The sequence below is a fragment of the Limanda limanda genome, chromosome 12 (genome assembly GCF_963576545.1).
Source record: "Limanda limanda chromosome 12, fLimLim1.1, whole genome shotgun sequence".
Lineage (NCBI taxonomy): Eukaryota > Metazoa > Chordata > Actinopteri > Pleuronectiformes > Pleuronectidae > Limanda > Limanda limanda.
The window spans coordinates 28,454,229-28,475,376 of NC_083647.1; the positions used below are offsets into that span (position 1 = coordinate 28,454,229).

Sequence of the window (21,148 nt, forward strand, 5' to 3'; positions counted from 1 at the left end):
CTGTCCCACCTGACTCCACCTGACTCCACCCTTCCCCACCTGACCCCACCTCTGCCCCACCTTGCCTATGTTACTGACCCCGCCCACTGTCACCGGTCAGGTCCAGGTAGCAGCCAATCAACAGCAGCGTCAGGGCAGTGAGAGCCAATCATGTTGCTCCTGAGTGATGACTGATCATGTGACTGGTGAGCAGTCGTGATGAAATACAAGGCTCCGTGTGATTGGTTGATTCAAAGCAGTAGAAACAGCTAATAAATAAATCATGTGATCAATCTTTAAATCTTGAAGCCGTTCACACAACTTAAAGATGCTGCTGTGAAACTGTTCCTGTTCTCACCAGCAGGTGGCAGGCTTCATGTGTTGACATTTGTCTCCTGATGCTGGGACGATGTTTTATTTTCTTGTGTTTCTAATAAAGTTTGAACAATTAAATGTGACTCCAGCGTCTCTGTTACCATGGCAACGTCCCTACTCACTAGCTCCTGCCATGCTTCATTATTCTGAGAACTAACACTGTAAGTACTACATTACACACACACACACCTCACAGCGTTACCATGACAGCAGCAGTCAGTTGTAGCTCCGCCCTCTATGATCTTTGACTTCCTGTCATTCTTCACTCGCTTCCTCCAGGAAGCATCTGGGTCACCGTGACAACAAACCTCCTTTTCCACTGTTTGTTCAAATGTGTGCGACCCTGCATCTTCAAACACACATGGAACCCGGACCTCCTGCAGGACCCGAGGAACCAGAGGAAGTCAATGAATTTAAGATTATAAATCTGAACCAAAGTCCATTCATGAAATTAAAGCTCTTTATTTTCCATTGTCTATAAGTTGAGTTATTGTCTTTTAACTCTTTTCTTTTCTTTCTTCCATCTTGTTCCAGTTCCGTGCGGCTGCTGATTTTTAAGTTCTTGTATTTCACTTCTCATTTGTTGGATCAATAACGTTCATCTGATCATAGTTTGAAAAATTGTGAAATTCAGAACCAGGTTTGTTAAAAGTCTCGTTAGAGTTTGCCTGGCGCTTCTCCGGAGGAAACTCGCTCGCCCTATCAAGACGCAGCAGGTTTCCTGTGAGAGAGAGAGAGAGAGAGAGAGAGGGTGAGGCCGAGTCGTTCAGTGAAGAAGAAACTTTACACAAGAGAAGAAGAATAAACTGTGGAAGAGTCAGGACGAGTGGACTGAAGGTAAGAAACCTCTTCTACTTTCACACAAAGATTTCAGATATATAGATAGAGCTGTTTATCTGTATAATTGTGTGTATAGATATAATAAGTAGTTATCTGTATAATTGTGTATAGACAATTACTGTTTATCTGTATAATTGTTTATATATAAATACATAATGGTTTACTTGTATAATTGTATGTATATAAAAAAATATATATAATTGTTTCTCTGTATAATTGTGTATATAGATCTATAACTGTTTATCTGTATAATTGTATATATATATATAATAGTTTATTGTGTAATTGTGTGTATATATATATATATATGTTGTTGTTTTTCTGTTTAAATGATTTTAAACCCGATGGTATTTGCTCATTGAATGGACTGCTATCTTTTAAATTCCTTTGTTTCATAACGTGTCGCGGAGCGTCTTCCCTGTGACCAGGAGCTTCTGCTGATGCAGCAGGTTTCTCAGACTCTGTGAGATCTTCTGGCTGAAGGCGACACTTCCATGTTTTAAACTTCTATGTTCCAACAGAAACTAACTCACTGTTTTGTTTTGATTCAGATTCATCCTCCGTGTGGGAAGATGGCGTTTTGGTTCAGCTCTTGTTGGATTTACCTTTGGATCTTGGTCTGGGCCGACTCGGCTTCACCGCCTCACTACAGCGTGCACCGCGGCCGGCTGACCTTCGACCAGGCCACGCAGGCCTGCTCCCCCGGGGGCCTCACCCCCCTCGCCACCCGGCAGGAAGTCGACCACGTCCTCGAGCTCGTCTCCCAGCTGCTGTTGCCTCAGAGTGAATTCACCTTTTGGGTCGGATTGAAGAAAGCCAAGAACAAATGTGTTGTCCCCGGCTCGCGGCTCCGGGGCTTCAGTTGGGTGCAGGACGACAGCGAGGACTCGCCGCTGCTTCCCTGGGCGAAGGAGCCGCAGCACACGTGCACCACGCTGCGCTGTGCGGTGCTCCAGGGGAAACTCGACGGGCGCTCTGTGAGCAGCTGGGGTCTGAGTCCGGTCTCCTGCAGGGAAAGTTCAGTTCATCAGTTCATCTGCAAACTGAGAGACGGACAGACCAGACGGACGCCGGAGGACGGAACGTCCACCGTCGAACCTGCATCCCCGGGACCAGGACCACATGAAGTTAAACCAACAGAGCTAGAACCCCCTGAAACTGGATCTGAGCCTGGACCTGACCCTGGACCTGACCCTGGACCTGACCCTGGACCTGACCCTGGACCTGACCCTGGATCTGACCCTGACCCTGGACCTGACCCTGGACCTGACCCTGGACCTGGACCTGACCCTGGATCTGACCCTGGACCTGACCCTGACCCTGGACCTGACCCTGGATCTGACCCTGGATCTGACCCTGACCCTGGACCTGACCCTGGACCTGACCCTGGACCTGACCCTGGACCTGACCCTGGATCTGTGGCGGTATCGAACTTGTGTCAGCGTCCAGTAATCCCCAAAACACGCTCTCTCAGTCTGGACCACAACAACACCCGGATCCGGGTGGAGTGCTGGTCCAATGAGCAGCTGGATCTGTTCTGCGGGGGTCGCCCTCCCGTGTGGCGTCTGTTGGACCACTCCCCCGCCAACCTCACCGTCCTCTGCCAGCCGTGCAGGGACGGCTTCCAGAAAGACGCCTCTGGAAACTGCGTGGATCTGGACGAGTGCACCGGCGCCCCCTGTAGGCACACCTGTGTGAACACAGAGGGCTCATACATGTGCGTCTGCCTGGACCAGGACGGGAGACCCCAGGACGAGGGCTCAGCGGCGTGCACGCACACGCTTCCCAGCGAGGACAGCGGGTCGGTCTGGGCCGTCCTGATCCCGGTGCTGGCGGCCGTGGCGACGCTGGTGGTGCTGGTCGTGGTCGCTGCTCTGACTGTGAAGTGCTGCCTGAAGAGAAGCGCCAGGAGGCGGAGTCTGAAGGAGTCGGAGAAGATGGGGATGAAGAATGGAGGCAACCAGGCCTGATCAGACCTGGTTCAGACCTGGTTCAGGCCTGACCAGACCTGGTTCAGGCCTGATTCAGACCTGGTTCAGACCTGGTTCAGACCTGATTCAGACCTGATTCAGACCTGGTTCAGACCTGATCAGACCTGGTTCAGACCTGGTTCAGACCTGGTTCAGACCTGGTTCAGACCTGATCAAACCTAGTTCAGACCTGGTTCAGACCTGATTCAGACCTGGTTCAGGCCTGATCAGACCTGGTTCAGACCTGGTTCAGACCTGGTTCAGACCTGGTTCAGACCTGGTTCAGGCCTGATTCAGACCTGGTTCAGACCTGATTCAGACCTGATTCAGACCTGGATCAGATCTGGTTCAGACCTGGTTCAGACCTGGTTCAGACCTGGTTCAGACCTGATCAAACCTGGTTCAGACCTGGTTCAGGCCTGGTTCAGACCTGATCAAACCTGGTTCAGACCTGGTTCAGACCTGGTTCAGACCTGGTTCAGACCTGGTTCAGACCTGGTTCAGACCTGATTTAGACCTGATTCAGACCTGGTTCAGGCCTGACCAGACCTGGTTCAGACCTGGTCAAACCTGGTTCAGACCTGATTCAGACCTGGTTCAGACCTGGTTCAGACCTGGTTCAGACCTGGTTCAGACCTGATTCAGACCTGGTTCAGGCCAGGTTCAGGCCAGGTTTAGACCTGGTTCAGACCTGATTCAGATCTGGTTCAGGCCTGGTTCAGGCCTGGTTCAGGCCTGGTTCAGACCTGACTCAGACCTGGTTCAGGCCTGATCAGACCTGGTTCAGACCTGGTTCAGACCTGATTCAAACCTGGTTCAGACCTGGTTCAGACCTGGTTCAGACCTGGTTCAGACCTGATTCAGACCGGATTCAGACCTGGTTAAGGCCTGGTTCAAACCTGGTTCAGACCTGGTTCAGGCCTGATCAGACCTGGTTCAGACCTGGTTCAGACCTGATTCAAACCTGGTTCAGACCTGGTTCAGACCTGGTTCAGACCTGGTTCAGACCTGATTCAGACTGGATTCAGACCTGGTTAAGGCCTGGTTCAAACCTGGTTCAGACCTGGTTCAGGCCTGGTTCAGACCTGGTTCAGACCTGATCAGACCTGGTTCAGACCTGGTTCAGACCTGGTTCAGACCTGGTTCAGGCCTGATCAGACCTGGTTCAGACCTGGTTCAGACCTGGTTCAGACCTGATCAAACCTGGTTCAGACCTGATCAGACCTGGTTCAGACCTGATCAAACCTGGTTCAGACCTGGTTCAGACCTAGTTCAGACCTGATTCAGACCTGATTCAGACCTGGTTCAGACCTGGTTCAGACCTGGTTCAGACCTGATTCAGACCTGGATCAGATCTGGATCAGACCTGGTTCAGACCTGGTTCAGACCTGGTTCAGACCTGATTCAGACCTGGTTCAGACCTGGTTCAGACCTGATTCAGACCTGATTCAGACCTGGATCAGATCTGGTTCAGACCTGGTTCAGACCTGGTTCAGACCTGGTTCAGACCTGATTCAGACCTGATTCAGACCTGGTTCAGATCTGGTTCAGACCTGGTTCAGACCTGGTTCAGACCTGGTTCAGGCCTGACCAGACCTGGTTCAGACCTGGTCAAACCTGGTTCAGACCTGGTTCAGACCTGGTTCAGACCTGATTTAGACCTGATTCAGGCCTGGTTCAGGCCTGGTTCAGACCTGGTTCAGGCCTGACCAGACCTGGTTCAGACCTGGTTCAGATCTGGTTCAGACCTGGTTCAGGCCTGGTTCAGACCTGGTTCAGGCCTGACCAGACCTGGTTCAGGCCTGATTCAGACCTGGTTCAGACCTGGTTCAGACCTGATTCAGACCTGATTCAGACCTGGATCAGATCTGGTTCAGACCTGGTTCAGACCTGGTTCAGACCTGGTTCAGACCTGATTCAGACCTGGTTCAGACCTGGTTCAGACCTGATTCAGACCTGATTCAGACCTGGATCAGATCTGGTTCAGACCTGGTTCAGACCTGGTTCAGACCTGGTTCAGACCTGGTTCAGACCTGATTCAGACCTGATTCAGACCTGGTTCAGATCTGGTTCAGACCTGGTTCAGACCTGGTTCAGACCTGGTTCAGGCCTGACCAGACCTGGTTCAGACCTGGTCAAACCTGGTTCAGACCTGGTTCAGACCTGATTTAGACCTGATTCAGGCCTGGTTCAGGCCTGGTTCAGACCTGGTTCAGGCCTGACCAGACCTGGTTCAGACCTGGTTCAGATCTGGTTCAGACCTGGTTCAGACCTGGTTCAGGCCTGACCAGACCTGGTTCAGACCTGGTCAAACCTGGTTCAGACCTGGTTCAGACCTGGTTCAGACCTGATTTAGACTTGATTCAGGCCTGGTTCAGACCTGGTTCAGACCTGATTTAGACCTGGTTCAGACCTGGTTCATGCCTGATCAGACCTGGTTCAGACCTGGTTCAGACCTGATCAAACCTGGTTCAGACCTGGTTCAGGCCTGGTTCAGACCTGGTTCAGGCGAGGTTCAGACCTGGTTCAGATCTGGTTCAGGCCTGGTTCAGACCTGGTTCAGACCTGATTCAGATCTGGTTCAGACCTGATTCAGACCTGGTTCAGACCTGGTTCAGACCTGGTTCAGACCTGATTCAGACCTGATTCAGACCTGGATCAGATCTGGTTCAGACCTGGTTCAGACCTGGTTCAGACCTGATTCAGACCTGATTCAGACCTGGTTCAGATCTGGTTCAGACCTGGTTCAGACCTGGTTCAGACCTGGTTCAGACCTGATTCAGACCTGGTTCAGATCTGGTTCAGACCTGGTTCAGACCTGATTCTGATCTGATTCTGGTCTGATTCTGGTCTGATTCTGGTCTGATTCTGGTCTGATTCTGGTCTAATTTAGACCTGGTTCAGACCTGGTTCAGACCTGGTTCAGACCTGATTCAGACCTGGTTCAGACCTGGTTCAGACCTGGTTCAGACCTGATCAAACCTGGTTCAGACCTGGTTCAGACCTGGTTCAGACCTGGTTCAGACCTGGTCCAGACCTGATTCAGACCTGGTCCAGACCTGGATCAGATCTGGTTCAGACCTGGTTCAGACCTGGTTCAGACCTGGTCCAGACCTGGTTCAGACCTGGTTCAGACCTGGTTCAGACCTGATTCAGACCTGGTTCAGATCTGGTTCAGACCTGATTCTGGTCTGATTCTGGTCTGATTCTGGTCTGATTCTGGTCTGATTCTGGTCTGATTCTGGTCTGATTCTGGTCTGATTTAGACCTGGTTCAGACCTGGTTCAGACCTGATTCAGACCTGGTTCAGACCTGGTTCAGACCTGGTTCAGACCTGATCAAACCTGGTTCAGACCTGGTTCAGACCTGGTTCAGACCTGGTCCAGACCTGATTCAGACCTGGTCCAGACCTGGTTCAGACCTGATTCCGACCTGGTTCAGACCTGGTCCAGACCTGATTCAGACCTGGTCCAGACCTGGTGTGTTTAGGAGATAATATCTTTCCTGGTTTTATCTTTTTAATGGGAGCCTATGGGAAAACCATAGTATATATATTTTATACATTTATATTCATTCAATGAGAATCACTCAACTCTCTTCAAACCTACTTGACCTTCAAAGTTTATTAAACTGACATTCAGATTTAATTAAAGCTTGAAAATAGTTAAAAATAATTTAGAATACTTTAAAATACCCAAAAACTTCTTTCTTATGAACGTTTTAAATAATAGTGACTTTAAGTAAATATTTAAATGTACGTTAGAATGAGACGTTGAACTTTGTACTTTGATAAATAAAGATTTTTGTGGTTTTAAATACATTTTGTAGATTTTGTGTGTGTGTGTGACTACAAATAATAATAACAATGAAAAAACAAAAATAACCAGTTCTGAGAGAGAGAGAGACGTAACCTTTGCAAGACATAAAGTTTCCTTTGATCTAGGAAGACTGAAATCAAAGGATTCATGGTCCATGTATGTCCGCGTTACAGAACATCGTGTTTTAATGGCGTGTAATCAAACTTTGACACCACGCCACGGTCACACCGTGTGATTAAAAAAAAATCTGTCAGTCAGTTTTTATCTCCATCTTGTTGTGATGACACTCATCTCAATTTGAAGTTGATCCGATGAAAACCCTGGTACAAGTGTATCAAAGAAAAAATGTGGAATATGGCCAAAATGGCCACTAAATGCAAAATAGCAGGCTTCCTGTTGTGTTTTTCCAATTGCACCAAGAGACTTTTTTGTTTGTCTGGTCATGATACACCTGTATATCGATTTTTGTGAAGATAGGTCAATGGGAACACCTTCCGGGGGTCTCGGGCTGTCTCGGGGGGCACCGTTGAGCCATTTTGCGACGCCCATTGAAAATTCCTTCAGAATATGTAAATTTTCACCACTTTCTAACTTTCTGCAAATTTTGGTAAGAAGTTGAGCATGTTAAAGCCCTCAAAAAGCCAATTCATTTGCCTGAATAATAATAATAATAATAATAATAATAATTAATGGCGTGTAATCAAACTTTGACACCACGCCACGGTCACACCGTGTGATTAAAAAAAAATCTGTCAGTCAGTTTTTATCTCCATCTTGTTGTGATGACACTCATCTCAATTTGAAGTTGATCCGATGAAAACCCTGGTACAAGTGTATCAAAGAAAAAATGTGGAATATGGCCAAAATGGCCACTAAATGCAAAATAGCAGGCTTCCTGTTGTGTTTTTCCAATTGCACCAAGAGACTTTTTTGTTTGTCTGGTCATGATACACCTGTATATCGATTTTTGTGAAGATAGGTCAATGGGAACACCTTCCGGGGGTCTCGGGCTGTCTCGGGGGGCACCGTTGAGTCATTTTGCGACGCCCATTGAAAATTCCTTCAGAATACGTAAATTTTCACCACTTTCTAACTTTCTGCAAATTTTGGTAAGAAGTTGAGCATGTTAAAGCCCTCAAAAAGCCAATTCATTTGCCTGAATAATAATAATAACTATAAGAGTCTGCTTCCCCAGTCCTTCCCTCTCGGTTCTTTGCAGCTCCATAGCCATGCACACCTTTCAACACTTATGTTGAAACAACACACACCTATAATCCACTCATGCATACACACTCCACACTACAGACTTACTGACTTCCACATCCCATACTTTGATTATAAGTTGAGCACTTGGATTGGTTTGGTTTGATTAAATACTTATTTTGATTGGAAAACTGTTGTCTCCCGTCTTTTTGTTGTGTAGCCTGGCGCCCCTAGGCCAGGTGCGTAACAGATGTGATAAAAACTATCCATATTGTCCGTAGCATACGAACTTGGGTGATAAAGCTGCACTTAAAACAAGAAATGGCTCCATTTTATGATCGTGTAGCATCAACTTACGAGCAAAGGTCACTCCACAACAGCTATTTTGTTGAACATTACATCAGTTTCGAGGTAATTAATCTTAGCAAAGCAGCACGGCTTTAAACGGGAAGAACTCCTAAGGCACTGGTGACATTTTGGCGTTAAAGTGGTTTTGGTTTTAGTCCATTGACCAATACCTCCAAGAAATATTTAAGGAGGTGATTGACGTCAGTAAGCCTTTATGTTTATTACATTTCAACTGAACAGTGTCTCCTCTCTTTTACTCAGTCTGCATCAGAGTGTGGATACCCCAGCCCACGACCATCGGAACACATCAGAAAACAAGGGGTCAGGGGAGAGGTCAGGCCGGTTTCAGACAAAAAGAATGTGCCTGTCATCGGAGAAAACATAGGCCTTGGGTCAAAGCCACTAAAGGAAGGAAGAAACAGAGAGAATAATTTCACTTATTCAGACGACCACATTAAAAGCGTTCTATAAAAAAACGAAATTATATTTTTTGGACTGTTCAAACTGCGCCTGTCTGTATGTGGCATTGTTTCAGGAAATGTGCCTGCTAGGGGTAAAGTTTGAACTTGATCAGATGAGTGGTTGTTCAGAGACATTAAGGACAGACATTGAAACATAGGACTGTGGATGTATTAGTAGGATAAGTAGGTGCGGTGAGAAACTCGTAGCATATTTGTTCCAAGACACAGATCTGGTGAGTTCCAAATAAATAATGCTTTAGGGCACAACTCTCTGAAAGGACTTTCTCAAAGTAGCAATGGTAAGAAAAATTAAAATAAAGTTTGCCTTGAAAATGAATCCAAAAACACTTTGGGCACAGTTGCTGCCAACAGAGGTGGAAAAAGTCAAGTACTCTCATTTGAATACACTGCAACAAAAACCTATTGAAAGAAAATTTGAATAATTTCAAACAGGATATTTTTCTGTTTCATAAGTTGTTGTTTTGGTCCAAAGACAATGAAAGCGTTTTCCCTATTTTTGTGGCCAGGGAACTCCACCACGTTTAGTTGTTTTATAATGCTGTTGAGATTAAAGTTCATTTGAAGTTTAACCTGAGCTCATCCTGGCTGCTGAAGAGAGACGATAACATCGACCACCCACAACTCATTTACAGTGTTTTATATAATACATCTTACTACCATTATCTGCAGCAGATTTATATAGTGTTGTTATGGCATCATATTGGCCAGAATGAAACACAAGTATACATTAAATATAGATGTGAAGCAGTTTAACATAATCAGCAAGTGGCTGTGACGACCTTCAAACCCAAGGAGCCCTTTTATCTGCTAGCTGATTCGTCTTTAACAAGTTGATATTGTGTAAAAGCCATATATACGTTATTTTTCTTTCTGCTATATATTTATTTATGCAAGTAAATGTACTGGAACTCTACATGGTGAAAGATATTTGAGAAACTGAAATAAAAGGTCTTGTGAAAAAAAAAAAAAAAAAATGATACACAAAACCCAGATAAGAGCTGATGGATATGAATCTGAACACTGAATGCTCATTCATTGGCTCATTTGGCTTCTTCATGTACCTGTTCATGGTTTGAGGTATGTGGGTTATCTAAAAATATCACTTCGCTATAAGTCCTTCTATTTAGCTTCTGTAAGCAGATAGTAACACAATACAATGTTAAAATAAGTCAGTCACCTCACCAGCATCACGCCCATAGAACAATAACACAAGCAGAGACATGCAGATATGATCTGACGGCTAGTAAACACAAGTATGTTGGAGTCTGAAAACAGTTCGTTTGAATCCAATGAACACATTTCTCTCTGTGCCATATTGTCTATGGTGATTTGGAACCATTACATAAAAGGTACACAATTATTATATCAAGGGTTATATAAACAGCTATGTCCCCAGTTTGACACAAGTTGCAGACATTTGCTGCATGTCACCCTCCTCTCAACGTATTTTCTATCAGTCTCAACTGTCAAAGTAAAGGTGTACAGATCCAATTAGACATTGAAAATTCCTTCAGAATACGTAAATTTTCACCACTTTCTAACTTTCTGCAAATTTTGGTAAGAAATTGAGCATGTTAAAGCCCTCAAAAAGCCAATTCATTTGCCTGAATAATAATAATAATAATAATAATAAAAATTTTAGGGCTGCAAAGCAGCACTGGGTGGGCCCGAGCACATCCATTTTGAAGCGTTGCATGCTTTTTGTCTGAAAAAACAAAAATAACCAGTTCTGAGAGAGAGAGAGACGTAACCTTTGCAAGACATAAAGTTTCCTTTGATCTAGGAAGACTGAAATCAAAGGATTCATGGTCCATGTATGTCCGCGTTACAGAACATCGTGTTTTAATGGCGTGTAATCAAACTTTGACACCACGCCACGGTCACACCGTGTGATTAAAAAAAAATCTGTCAGTCAGTTTTTATCTCCATCTTGTTGTGATGACACTCATCTCAATTTGAAGTTGATCCGATGAAAACCCTGGTACAAGTGTATCAAAGAAAAAATGTGGAATATGGCCAAAATGGCCACTAAATGCAAAATAGCAGGCTTCCTGTTGTGTTTTTCCAATTGCACCAAGAGACTTTTTTGTTTGTCTGGTCATGATACACCTGTATATCGATTTTTGTGAAGATAGGTCAATGGGAACACCTTCTGGGGGTCTCGGGGGGTCTCGGGGGGCACCGTTGAGCCATTTTGCGACGCCCATTGAAAATTCCTTCAGAATATGTAAATTTTCACCACTTTCTAACTTTCTGCAAATTTTGGTAAGAAGTTGAGCATGTTAAAGCCCTCAAAAAGCCATTTCATTTGCCTGAATAATAATAATAATAATAATAATAATAATAATAATAATAACTAGGAAGACTGAAATCAAAGGATTCATGGTCCACGTATGTCCGCGTTACAGAACATCGTGTTTTAATGGCGTGTAATCAAATTTTGACGCCACGCCACGGTCACACCGTGTGATTAAAAAAAAATCCGTCAGTCAGTTTTTATCTCCATCTTGTTGTGATGACACTCATCTCAATTTGAAGTTGATCCGATGAAAACCCTGGTACAAGTGTATCAAAGAAAAAATGTGGAATATGGCCAAAATGGCCACTAAATACAAAATATCAGGCTTCCTGTTTTGTTTTTCCAATTGCACCCAGAGACTTTTTTGTTTGTTTGGTCATGATACACCTGTATATCGATTTTTGTGAAGATAGGTCAATGGGAACACCTTCCGGGGGTCTCGGGGGGTCTCGGGGGGCACCGTTGAGCCATTTTGCGACGCCCATTGAAAATTCCTTCAGAATACGTAAATTTTCACCACTTTCTGACTTTCTGCAAATTTTGGTAAGAAGTTGAGCATGTTAAAGCCCTCAAAAAGCCAATTCATTTGCCTGAATAATAATAATAATAATAATGAAAAAACAAAAATAACCAGTTCTGAGAGAGAGAGAGACGTAACCTTTGCAAGACATAAAGTTTCCTTTGATCTAGGAAGACTGAAATCAAAGGATTCATGGTCCATGTATGTCCGCGTTACAGAACATCGTGTTTTAATGGCGTGTAATCAAACTTTGACACCACGCCACGGTCACACCGTGTGATTAAAAAAAAATCTGTCAGTCAGTTTTTATCTCCATCTTGTTGTGATGACACTCATCTCAATTTGAAGTTGATCCGATGAAAACCCTGGTACAAGTGTATCAAAGAAAAAATGTGGAATATGGCCAAAATGGCCACTAAATGCAAAATAGCAGGCTTCCTGTTGTGTTTTTCCAATTGCACCAAGAGACTTTTTTGTTTGTCTGGTCATGATACACCTGTATATCGATTTTTGTGAAGATAGGTCAATGGGAACACCTTCTGGGGGTCTCGGGGGGTCTCGGGGGGCACCGTTGAGCCATTTTGCGACGCCCATTGAAAATTCCTTCAGAATATGTAAATTTTCACCACTTTCAAACTTTCTGCAAATTTTGGTAAGAAGTTGAGCATGTTAAAGCCCTCAAAAAGCCATTTCATTTGCGGTCTCACCAGACACCTTTGATGTCTGTGCTCGGGCCCTAATAATAATAATAATAATATATTGTGACAGAAACACACCAGTAGTTAGCTGGAGGTAATTTTGTAGAGCTCTGCTCCTCCTGCTCCTCCTGCTCCTCCTGCTCCTCCTGCTCCTCCTGCTCCTCCTGCTCTCCTGGTGTCTCCTCCAGGCTCTGGACACTGTGACCACAGGCATGGATGTGTCCTCCTGGAGGAGCAGCAGGTAGCTCCTCATGCTACCAGCAGTGAGGAGGAGCAGGACCCAGAACTAGAAGGAGTCAGGGAGGAGGAGCAGTTAGCTCCTCATGCTACCAGCAGTGAGGAGGAGCAGGACACAGAACTAGAAGGAGTCAGGGAGGAGCAGCAGGTAGCTCCTCATGCTACCAGCAGTGAGGAGGAGCAGGACCCAGAACTAGAAGGAGTCAGGGAGGAGGAGCAGGTAGCTCCTCATGCTACCAGCAGTGAGGAGGAGCAGGACCCAGAACTAGAAGGAGTCAGGGAGGAGGAGCAGTTAGCTCCTCATGCTACCAGCAGTGAGGAGGAGCAGGACACAGAACTAGAAGGAGTCAGGGAGGAGCAGCAGGTAGCTCCTCATGCTACCAGCAGTGAGGAGGAGCAGGACCCAGAACTAGAAGGAGTCAGGGAGGAGGAGCAGGTAGCTCCTCATGCTACCAGCAGTGAGGAGGAGCAGGACCCAGAACTAGAAGGAGTCAGGGAGGAGGAGCAGCAGGTAGCTCCTCATGCTACCAGCAGTGAGGAGGAGCAGGACACAGAACTAGAAGGAGTCAGGGAGGAGGAGCAGGTAGCTGAAGACCTCCTGTCTGATTGGTCTGCACTTTCCTCCAGAGGGGGCAGCAGAGCGACCTCCAGCAGGAAGTCGTGAAGCACCACAGAAGAAGAGCTGCGCGGCTCCGCTCAGTCTCATTCCAAGATGGCGGACCCAGAGGGTGAGTGTGCTGCACGCTGCTCCGCGAGAGCTTCCGACTTTAACTTTAAACTGAACCGGATCCTCTCCAGTCCCGAGGCTGGAGTCCGGTCTCACGAGCGAGATGAGTTCCGTATCGCGTCTGAGTGACCGGATGTTTCACTGCCTCGTGCTGGTGGAGCTGGTAGAACCGCTGCTGGAGCACATGTGGACTGAACCTGATCCAGATCTGATCTGAACCTGATCCAGATCAGATCCAGATCAGACTAACCGGGATTAATCCGGATTAACCTCGCTCGTCCTCTCTAAACGAACAACGTGTTTCATCGATCTGTAACACGTGCCGATCAGGGTTCGACTAGCGGCCTGTTAGCCTCGTGTTAGCATCCGATGCTAACAACCACGTGCTGTGTGACGCCACGTGGGCTGCCGCTTCATGATCTGTTTGTTTCACAGCGTCAGTGAAGAAGAAGAAGGTGAAGAAGATGAGCGAAGATGAAATTGGGGTCAGTGACGTCACCTGATTTAACGTTATTATTTTAATTTTTTTCATGAGACATTATTAATCCAAACTTTTCTTTGATGGAAACAGGAAATCCAACAGAGCGGAGACTTCCTCATCCAGCCGGAGAGCAAGGTGGCGTCTCTGGACACGTCCCAGTGGCCCCTGCTGCTGAAGGTAAACCACTAGGGTCCAGATCTCAGGACTGGACCAGTAGGGTCCAGATCACCGGACCAGTAGGGTCCAGATCACAGGACCGGACCAGTAGGGACCAGATCACAGGACCGGACCAGTAGGGTCCACAGGGTTTCCCCCAGAAAACTTGCTAAGCCTGGTGGTAGGGCTGCTAGAAGGCAGCCGCGGGGGGGGTGGGGGGTGTTTGAGTCGGATTTTGAGCTGGACACCATTGTTTCTTATACTCTAAACATGTTGCACTTTGTTTAATATGCACACCTAACTTTTTTATTTTGATAAGGGGTTAAATAGATACTTTGATATCTTTTTGAGTTGCACTGCTGACTTAACTTATAAGTCCTCTTTTTTATTTATTTTTATCACGTTGGAGTTGCTAGTTTAAACCTACAGTTTTGCACTTTAATATTTGAGCCTTTGTTTACATTTTATTTTGTGCTGCATTATATGGTGACATACAGTTTGTTGTTGAAATAAATTAAACACAGAACTTTGTAGGGCTATTTGAGTCCTCCTCATATTTGTGGAAAATGTATGAAATAAGAAGTACCCTATTTTTAAATAAATAAAACCAAATAGCTGCAGCCTCATAGTGTAACGGACTAGGTTTATGTTTGGTTTTGACTTGTGTTCAGTAAAACACTGTTGAAGGAGCGTTCTGATGTCTGAGGGTCAGTGAAGGGGTCTGGGTGGGACATGTGACTGTTTGGACCAATAGGATGGCTGCTTGGGGATCGGGGCTCAATGAGGAAGTGAAGTGTTGTTGATGTGCGCGAGTGACGGATTATTTTATTTTTTTTAAATAAAAAAACATGCGATGCTTAGCCTGGCGGGGGGGGAGTCAGGCCTATACAGCACTGGGGGAAACCCTGGGTCCAGATCTCAGGACCAGTAGGATCCAGATCACTTGTATTAAACCAGTTCCTGATGACCTGACAGTAATTTAGTACGTTGTGTATAAACAGGGTCAGATGTATGAATATGATGATGATGATGATATGAATGGTCCCTGCTGTCATGTGACGTGATGATCTTGTTTATCCATTCGCTGAGCGGCAGCGTCTTGTCTCTGCTCTGCTCCCGTTTTGGGGGCGGGGCCTTTCTGCTGAGGTTCCAGGTTCTGCTGGCGTTCTGCTGGTTTGACCCGGAGCCGCACGGAGAGCAGGACTCGACCCGACTGCTTCTAAGATTATTAAACGCTTCTGATCTCATGACGCAGGGACTCAAACAATCCAGTTTGAACCAGTTGCATGAAGTTCCTGAGCTCAGACTTCTAAACAAGTGGTCCATGACTTCCTGTTGATCCTCTTTATACAGGAAGTGACTTAATCGTAACATTTGTTTCCCTCAGAACTTTGACAAACTGAATGTCCGTACAGCTCATTACACGCCGCTGCCGTGTGGTAGCAACCCGCTGAAGAGGAGCATCCAGGACTACATCAGGTACCGATCCTCATGACATCACCAGGTTCTGTGTTGGTCAGCTGACGTCTGCGTGTGCTGATGACTTCCTGTTTCCTCTCAGGTCCGGCTTCATTAACTTGGACAAACCTGCAAACCCCTCCTCTCACGAGGTGGTGGCGTGGATCCGGAGGATCCTGCGGGTGGAGAAGACGGGTCACAGCGGGACGCTCGACCCGAAGGTCACGGGCTGTCTCATCGTGTGTGTAGACCGAGCCACGCGATTGGTCAAATCTCAGCAGAGCGCCGGTATGCAGGGATGGGCGTTTGTTTTTCATGCCAGAAATATAGATACATTCGACCTGTGTGGTTGTGATGTTCCCACCCGGCTGACCCCGTGTCCGCTCAGTAAAACCCAGCGCCCCCCTCACTACTCTCTGTGTGTGTTGCAGGTAAAGAGTATGTGGGAATCGTTCGGCTGCACAATGCGATAGAGAGCGAACACACTCTGGCTCGGGTAAGTCTGAGAACACGAGCTGTGGAGCCGACCTTCGTCTAGACAGAAATGATCGTTGTGTTATGAAAGCACATGGAGGTCATGTGACCCGGGCTGACTCTGGTTCTGTGTGCAGGCGATCGAGACGCTGACCGGCGCCTTGTTCCAGCGCCCGCCGCTCATCGCTGCCGTGAAGCGTCAGCTGAGAGTCCGAACCATCTACGAGAGCAAACTGATCGAGTACGACCCGGAGAGGAGGCTGGGTGAGGTCACATGTCCATAATGCACCTGTCAATCCTCACTCTGCAGCGGAGGCGTGACCCCATGATGTCACATGACTGTTGCAGGTATCTTCTGGGTGAGCTGTGAAGCAGGAACCTACATCCGGACTCTGTGTGTCCACCTGGGTCTGCTGCTGGGGGTCGGAGGTCAGATGCAGGAACTGAGGAGGGTCCGCTCCGGGGTCATGGGAGAGAAGGTCAGCGTCACGTCCTGATTGGCTCAAAGTGTTGAGTTCAGTCCTGCTGTTCGGTGCCGGGCTGACAATTAAACTTTGAAACAGAAGCGTGCAGCGGCGTCCGAGTTCACGTCGTCTCTACGTGTGAAGTCTCGCCGCCGCCGACATCACGAGTCACCGGCTGCTAACATCAGTGAAAGAATAGTTTAATAAATCTGAGGAAGAATCGATTTAACCTTAAGCTCAGAATCAGTCTTGATTGGTCTGTAACTCGGCTAATGTTAGCACTTGATGTAATATTTTAATGTTTTTGTGCTGTAACCACGCCCCTCTCAAGGACTAACTGTCATGAACTCCTCCCACACAGGACCACCTGGTGACCATGCACGACGTGCTGGACGCTCAGTGGCAGTTCGACCACAACAAGGACGAGTCGTACCTGAGGAGAGTCGTGTTCCCGCTGGAGAAGCTGCTGGTGTCCCTCAAGCGTCTGGTGATGAAGGACAGCTCCGTAAGTCCTCTGTCTCCTCCTCTCTCTCTGTCTCCTCCTCTCTCTCTGTCTCCTCCTCTCTCTCTGTCTCCTCCTCTCTCTCTGTCTCCTCCTCTCTCTCTGTCTCCTCCTCTCTCTCTGTCTCCTCCTCTCTCTCTGTCTCCTCCTCTCTCTCTCTGTCTCCTCCTCTCTCTCTCTGTCTCCTCTCTCTGTCTGTCTCTGTCTCCTCCTCTCTGTCTCTGTCTCCTCCTCTCTGTCTCTCTGTCTCCTCCTCTCTGTCTCCTCCTCTCTCTCTCTGTCTGTCTGTCTCTGTCTATCTCTCTCTGTCTCTCTGTCTCCTCCTCTGTCTCTCTGTCTCCTCCTCTCTCTGTCTCTCTGTCTCTCTGTCTCTCTGTCTCTCTGTCTCTCTGTCTCTCTCTCTCTGTCTCTCTCTCTCTGTCTCTCTCTGTCTCCTCCTCTCTCTCTGTCTCCTCCTCTGTCTCTCTCTGTCTCTCTCTCTGTCTCCTCCTCTCTCTCTCTGTCTCCTCTCTCTCTCTGTCTCCTCCTCTCTCTCTCTGTCTCCTCCTCTCTCTCTCTGTCTCCTCCTCTGTCTCTCTGTCTCCTCCTCTCTCTCTCTCTCTCTGTCTCCTCCTCTCTCTCTCTGTCTCCTCCTCTCTCTCTCCTCTCGTCCCTCCGTCTCATGTCTCATCTGATGAATCCTTGTCTCCAGGTGAACGCTATCTGCTATGGAGCTAAGATCATGCTGCCCGGCGTGCTCCGGTACGAGGACGGCATCGAGGTGAACCAGGACATCGTCGTGATAACAACCAAGGGAGAGGCCATCTGCACAGGTGTGTGTCTGTGTGTGCGTCTGTGTGTGTCTGTGTGTGTGTGTGCGTCTGTGTGTGTGTGTGTGTGTCTGTGTGTTAAAGCCACATGATGAGTTCAGAAGCGTCAGTAGCTTCATGCTGTGATGACCTGCTATCTATCACCCTTTTCTGATGGCTGAAATCAATAAATCTGATATCAATAATCGATCAGTATTGACCTCACTTGACCCCAGCTGTTGACTCTGTGCAGCGGTTGCTCTGATGACGACGGCGGTGATCTCCACATGTGATCACGGCGTGGTGGCAAAGATCAAGAGGGTGATCATGGAGAGAGACACGTATCCTCGGAAGTGGGGACTCGGACCAAAGGTAGGTCACGTGACCTCATCGACTCGACGGCGGCTGATCTGATGGTCATGTGGTCTGATGGTCATGTGATCTGATGGTCATGTGATCTGATGGTCCTGTGTGTGTCTGTGTGTTAAAGCCACATGATGAGATCAGAAGCGTCAGTAGCTTCATGCTGTGATGACCTGCTATCTATCACCCTTTTCTGATGGCTGAAATCAATAAATCTGATATTAATAATCGATCAGTATTGACCTCAATTGATCTGATGGTCATGTGGTCTGAGGGTCATGTGGTCTGAGGGTCATGTGGTCTGAGGGTCATGTGGTCTGAGGGTCATGTGGTCTGAGGGTCATGTGGTCTGAGGGTCATGTGGTCTGAGGGTCATGTGGTCTGAGGGTCATGTGGTCTGAGGGTCATGTGGTCTGAGGGTCATGTGGTCTCATGGACATGTGGTCTCATGGACATGTGGTCTGAGGGTCATGTGATCTGATGGTCATGTGGTCTGAGGGTCATGTGGTCTGATCTGTCATGTGATCTGATGGACATGTGGTCTGATGCCACCTGGTTGTTTTGGTTTGTTCAGGCGAGTCAGAAGAAGATGATGATTCAGAAAGGACTTCTCGATAAACACGGGAAGGCAAACGGCAGCACGCCGCAGGACTGGAAGAAGCAGTACGTGGACTTCAGGTAGGTCACCTGGGGGGGGGGGGGGGGGGGTGTGTCTGCAGACAGTTATCCCTCACTGAGCTGACGTGTTCTTTGAGGGAGTCAGTCTGCTACAGGAACCTTCAGGTTGGGCTTCGCTGCTCTGTCATTGGCTGAGCTACTGCCCACCTGGAACAGTGACATCACAGCTTCTGGTCAATGTGACTCAATAAAGTTTACGCATCGTCCAACTAACTTTATTTTAATTGACAGCGCCAAAGTTGGTCAAGAGGAGGAGTCAAGTGATGCCACAGCAAAGGTAAAGTAGGAGGATCAGTTGATCATGTGACTGAGATTCCATGGTGTCAGTGAGGTGGGCGTGACCTTGACTTTGTTCTGCAGAGGAAGAGGGAGGCGACCGACAGCGACGGAGAGACGACAGCAGCAGCGCAGCCTGCCGAGGAAGTAAAGAAAGAGAAGAAGAAGAAGAAGAAAGAGAAGAGGATTAAACTGGAGGAGGCGGGCTCTGCAGAAGAGGGGGCGGGTCTTGATGAGACGGGGGCGGAGCTCATTACCGAGGTCAGTTTGGTTTTAAAGAAGTTCACAAAATGCAATGATTTGTTTTTATCACACATGAGTCAGGTCACATGACAGGAAACGACTCTGTGTCGTACCTGAATAAAGAGCAGCTGGACAATCTGGTAACGTCCGGACGTTTCTCTGCAGGTTGTTGCTGTTGAAGGCGTGAAGAAGAAGAAGAAGAAGAAACAGAAAGAAGACGCATCAGAGTAACGACACGTGGACTGTGACTGCACGCCGAGCATTCTGGGAGTGGAATGATGGACTGTGTGAATGCAGAAAAAGGACATTTTTGTTTTTATATAAATCTTTTTTTTATTTTATGTAAATACCTGGACAGGAAGCCTGTTTGTAATTTCAAAATAAAAGTGTTTTCAGTATGATCTAGTTATTTTGTTCAGATGTCGTCACAAGCAACATTCTGCTGAACGAGATTCTGTCCGAGGACATCGACACGAACAAACATCTTCAAACCTTCTCAGTTTCCAGCGGGGGGGTTTACGGGCTGCTTAAAATGTCTAATTAAAATCAGTCTTAAATTAAAGGGTGTCAGTGATCTTCCGTGAAACGCCTTTAAAGCTCGAGTCCAGACAGGTTCATGTTTTCAATAGTTAACGCTGATAGTGATTTATTTTACACTGAATTAGAAGTATTCACGTTGACAGGTCAGTTTTCATTGTTAAACCAGTGGTCAGCTGTTGAACTGCAGGGAGCCTTGATGCCACAGACGTGAACCATTCAACACCAGTGTGTAGAATTTAGTGACCTCTGGTGGTAAAGTGTCGTGTTGCAGCTGAGACCCCCCCCCACCTCAGCCCCTCTTCAAAAGAAAAAGCAGTTCTGTATATAGATCCGTGTAAATATGTTTTCAACATTTCTAATGTGCTCATACCTTGAACTCAATCATGAAGTTCAACTTTTTCACTGTCATGATGATTTATCCTCACTTGGTTAAAAAAGTAAGTGAATAAAAACCAATAAATCTGAGGATTCAATCTTACACAGGCAGGAGTCACGTGGTTTATTTTAATATTTTCACAATCTAAAGCTGACGTCATGTTCTGGTAAAAAAACACGAACTGTTGTTATATATAATATCAGATGGTACCTTCGATCCCTAGGGTTAGGTCCCCCTTAAATAACCAAAACTAACAATCAAAATGATTATCGATTGTAATATAATTATGTATATTAAACTAAAGAATACAGTAAATGTTATATTAGCAGGTTCTAATCAATTCTATACCAAATAATATCCTGAATATTGAACTATTTAGCACTTATAGCACTTTGTAATTTTGTTTAGAATAAATAGTTCTTCGTTCTTGTTCTGGTTCGTTCCTCGTGGCTGATGCACTTCCTGTGAGTTGCTTTGGATAAAGCGTCAGCTCAGCCATAGATATATAAAGTCTAGATGTCTCGGCCGATGGAGACGAACGTCCACACATGGCGGCCATCTTGCTACAGGCGGCCCGCTCAGGGTGTTACGTACTTTTTAAATAACCTGCTCAGTTTTCAACCGATTTTTAAACGGTTTGGTTTGTTATAAACGTCAGATATGTGGTTATGAATCTGCAAACTTATGAATAATTATGTTATGTTCTAAAAAATCGAATGTTCTAAAATAGGTTCAAGATTTCCCTTTGCAAATAAACATCAAGAATTATTTGATTTGATTTAAAAAGTACATGTACCACTACCATCACAATGTTATGGGTGAGCGAGCTGACTGTGGCAAGATGGCCGCCATG

General features: G+C 46.5%; 2 protein-coding genes and 2 non-coding genes across 4 annotated transcripts; all 4 read left to right on the top strand.

Moving 5' to 3' along the window:
• Positions 1-1,040: 1,040 nt before the first annotated feature.
• Positions 1,041-3,173, top strand: clec14a (C-type lectin domain containing 14A). The gene is made up of 2 exons (XM_061082223.1): positions 1,041-1,191; positions 1,746-3,173. The coding sequence occupies exon 2, from the start codon at positions 1,767-1,769 to the stop codon at positions 3,162-3,164; it is 1,398 nt and encodes a 465-aa protein (XP_060938206.1). The 5' UTR covers positions 1,041-1,191; positions 1,746-1,766; the 3' UTR covers positions 3,165-3,173.
• A 10,290-nt stretch (positions 3,174-13,463) lies between these two features.
• On the top strand, positions 13,464-19,777 carry dkc1 (dyskeratosis congenita 1, dyskerin). Its single transcript, XM_061082879.1, has 15 exons — positions 13,464-13,497; positions 13,932-13,981; positions 14,068-14,154; positions 15,521-15,612; positions 15,695-15,879; positions 16,023-16,087; positions 16,203-16,329; positions 16,414-16,544; positions 16,891-17,034; positions 17,723-17,843; positions 18,073-18,191; positions 18,757-18,860; positions 19,092-19,137; positions 19,221-19,397; positions 19,545-19,777. The coding sequence occupies exons 1-15, from the start codon at positions 13,482-13,484 to the stop codon at positions 19,608-19,610; spliced, it is 1,530 nt and encodes a 509-aa protein (XP_060938862.1). The 5' UTR covers positions 13,464-13,481; the 3' UTR covers positions 19,611-19,777.
• On the top strand, positions 17,924-17,999 carry LOC133016993 (small nucleolar RNA SNORD83). The gene has a single exon (XR_009682338.1). It is a non-coding gene; the product is annotated as a small nucleolar RNA SNORD83 (small nucleolar RNA).
• LOC133016994 (small nucleolar RNA SNORD83) lies at positions 18,309-18,384 on the top strand. Its single transcript, XR_009682339.1, has one exon. It is a non-coding gene; the product is annotated as a small nucleolar RNA SNORD83 (small nucleolar RNA).
• Positions 19,778-21,148: the final 1,371 nt, after the last annotated feature.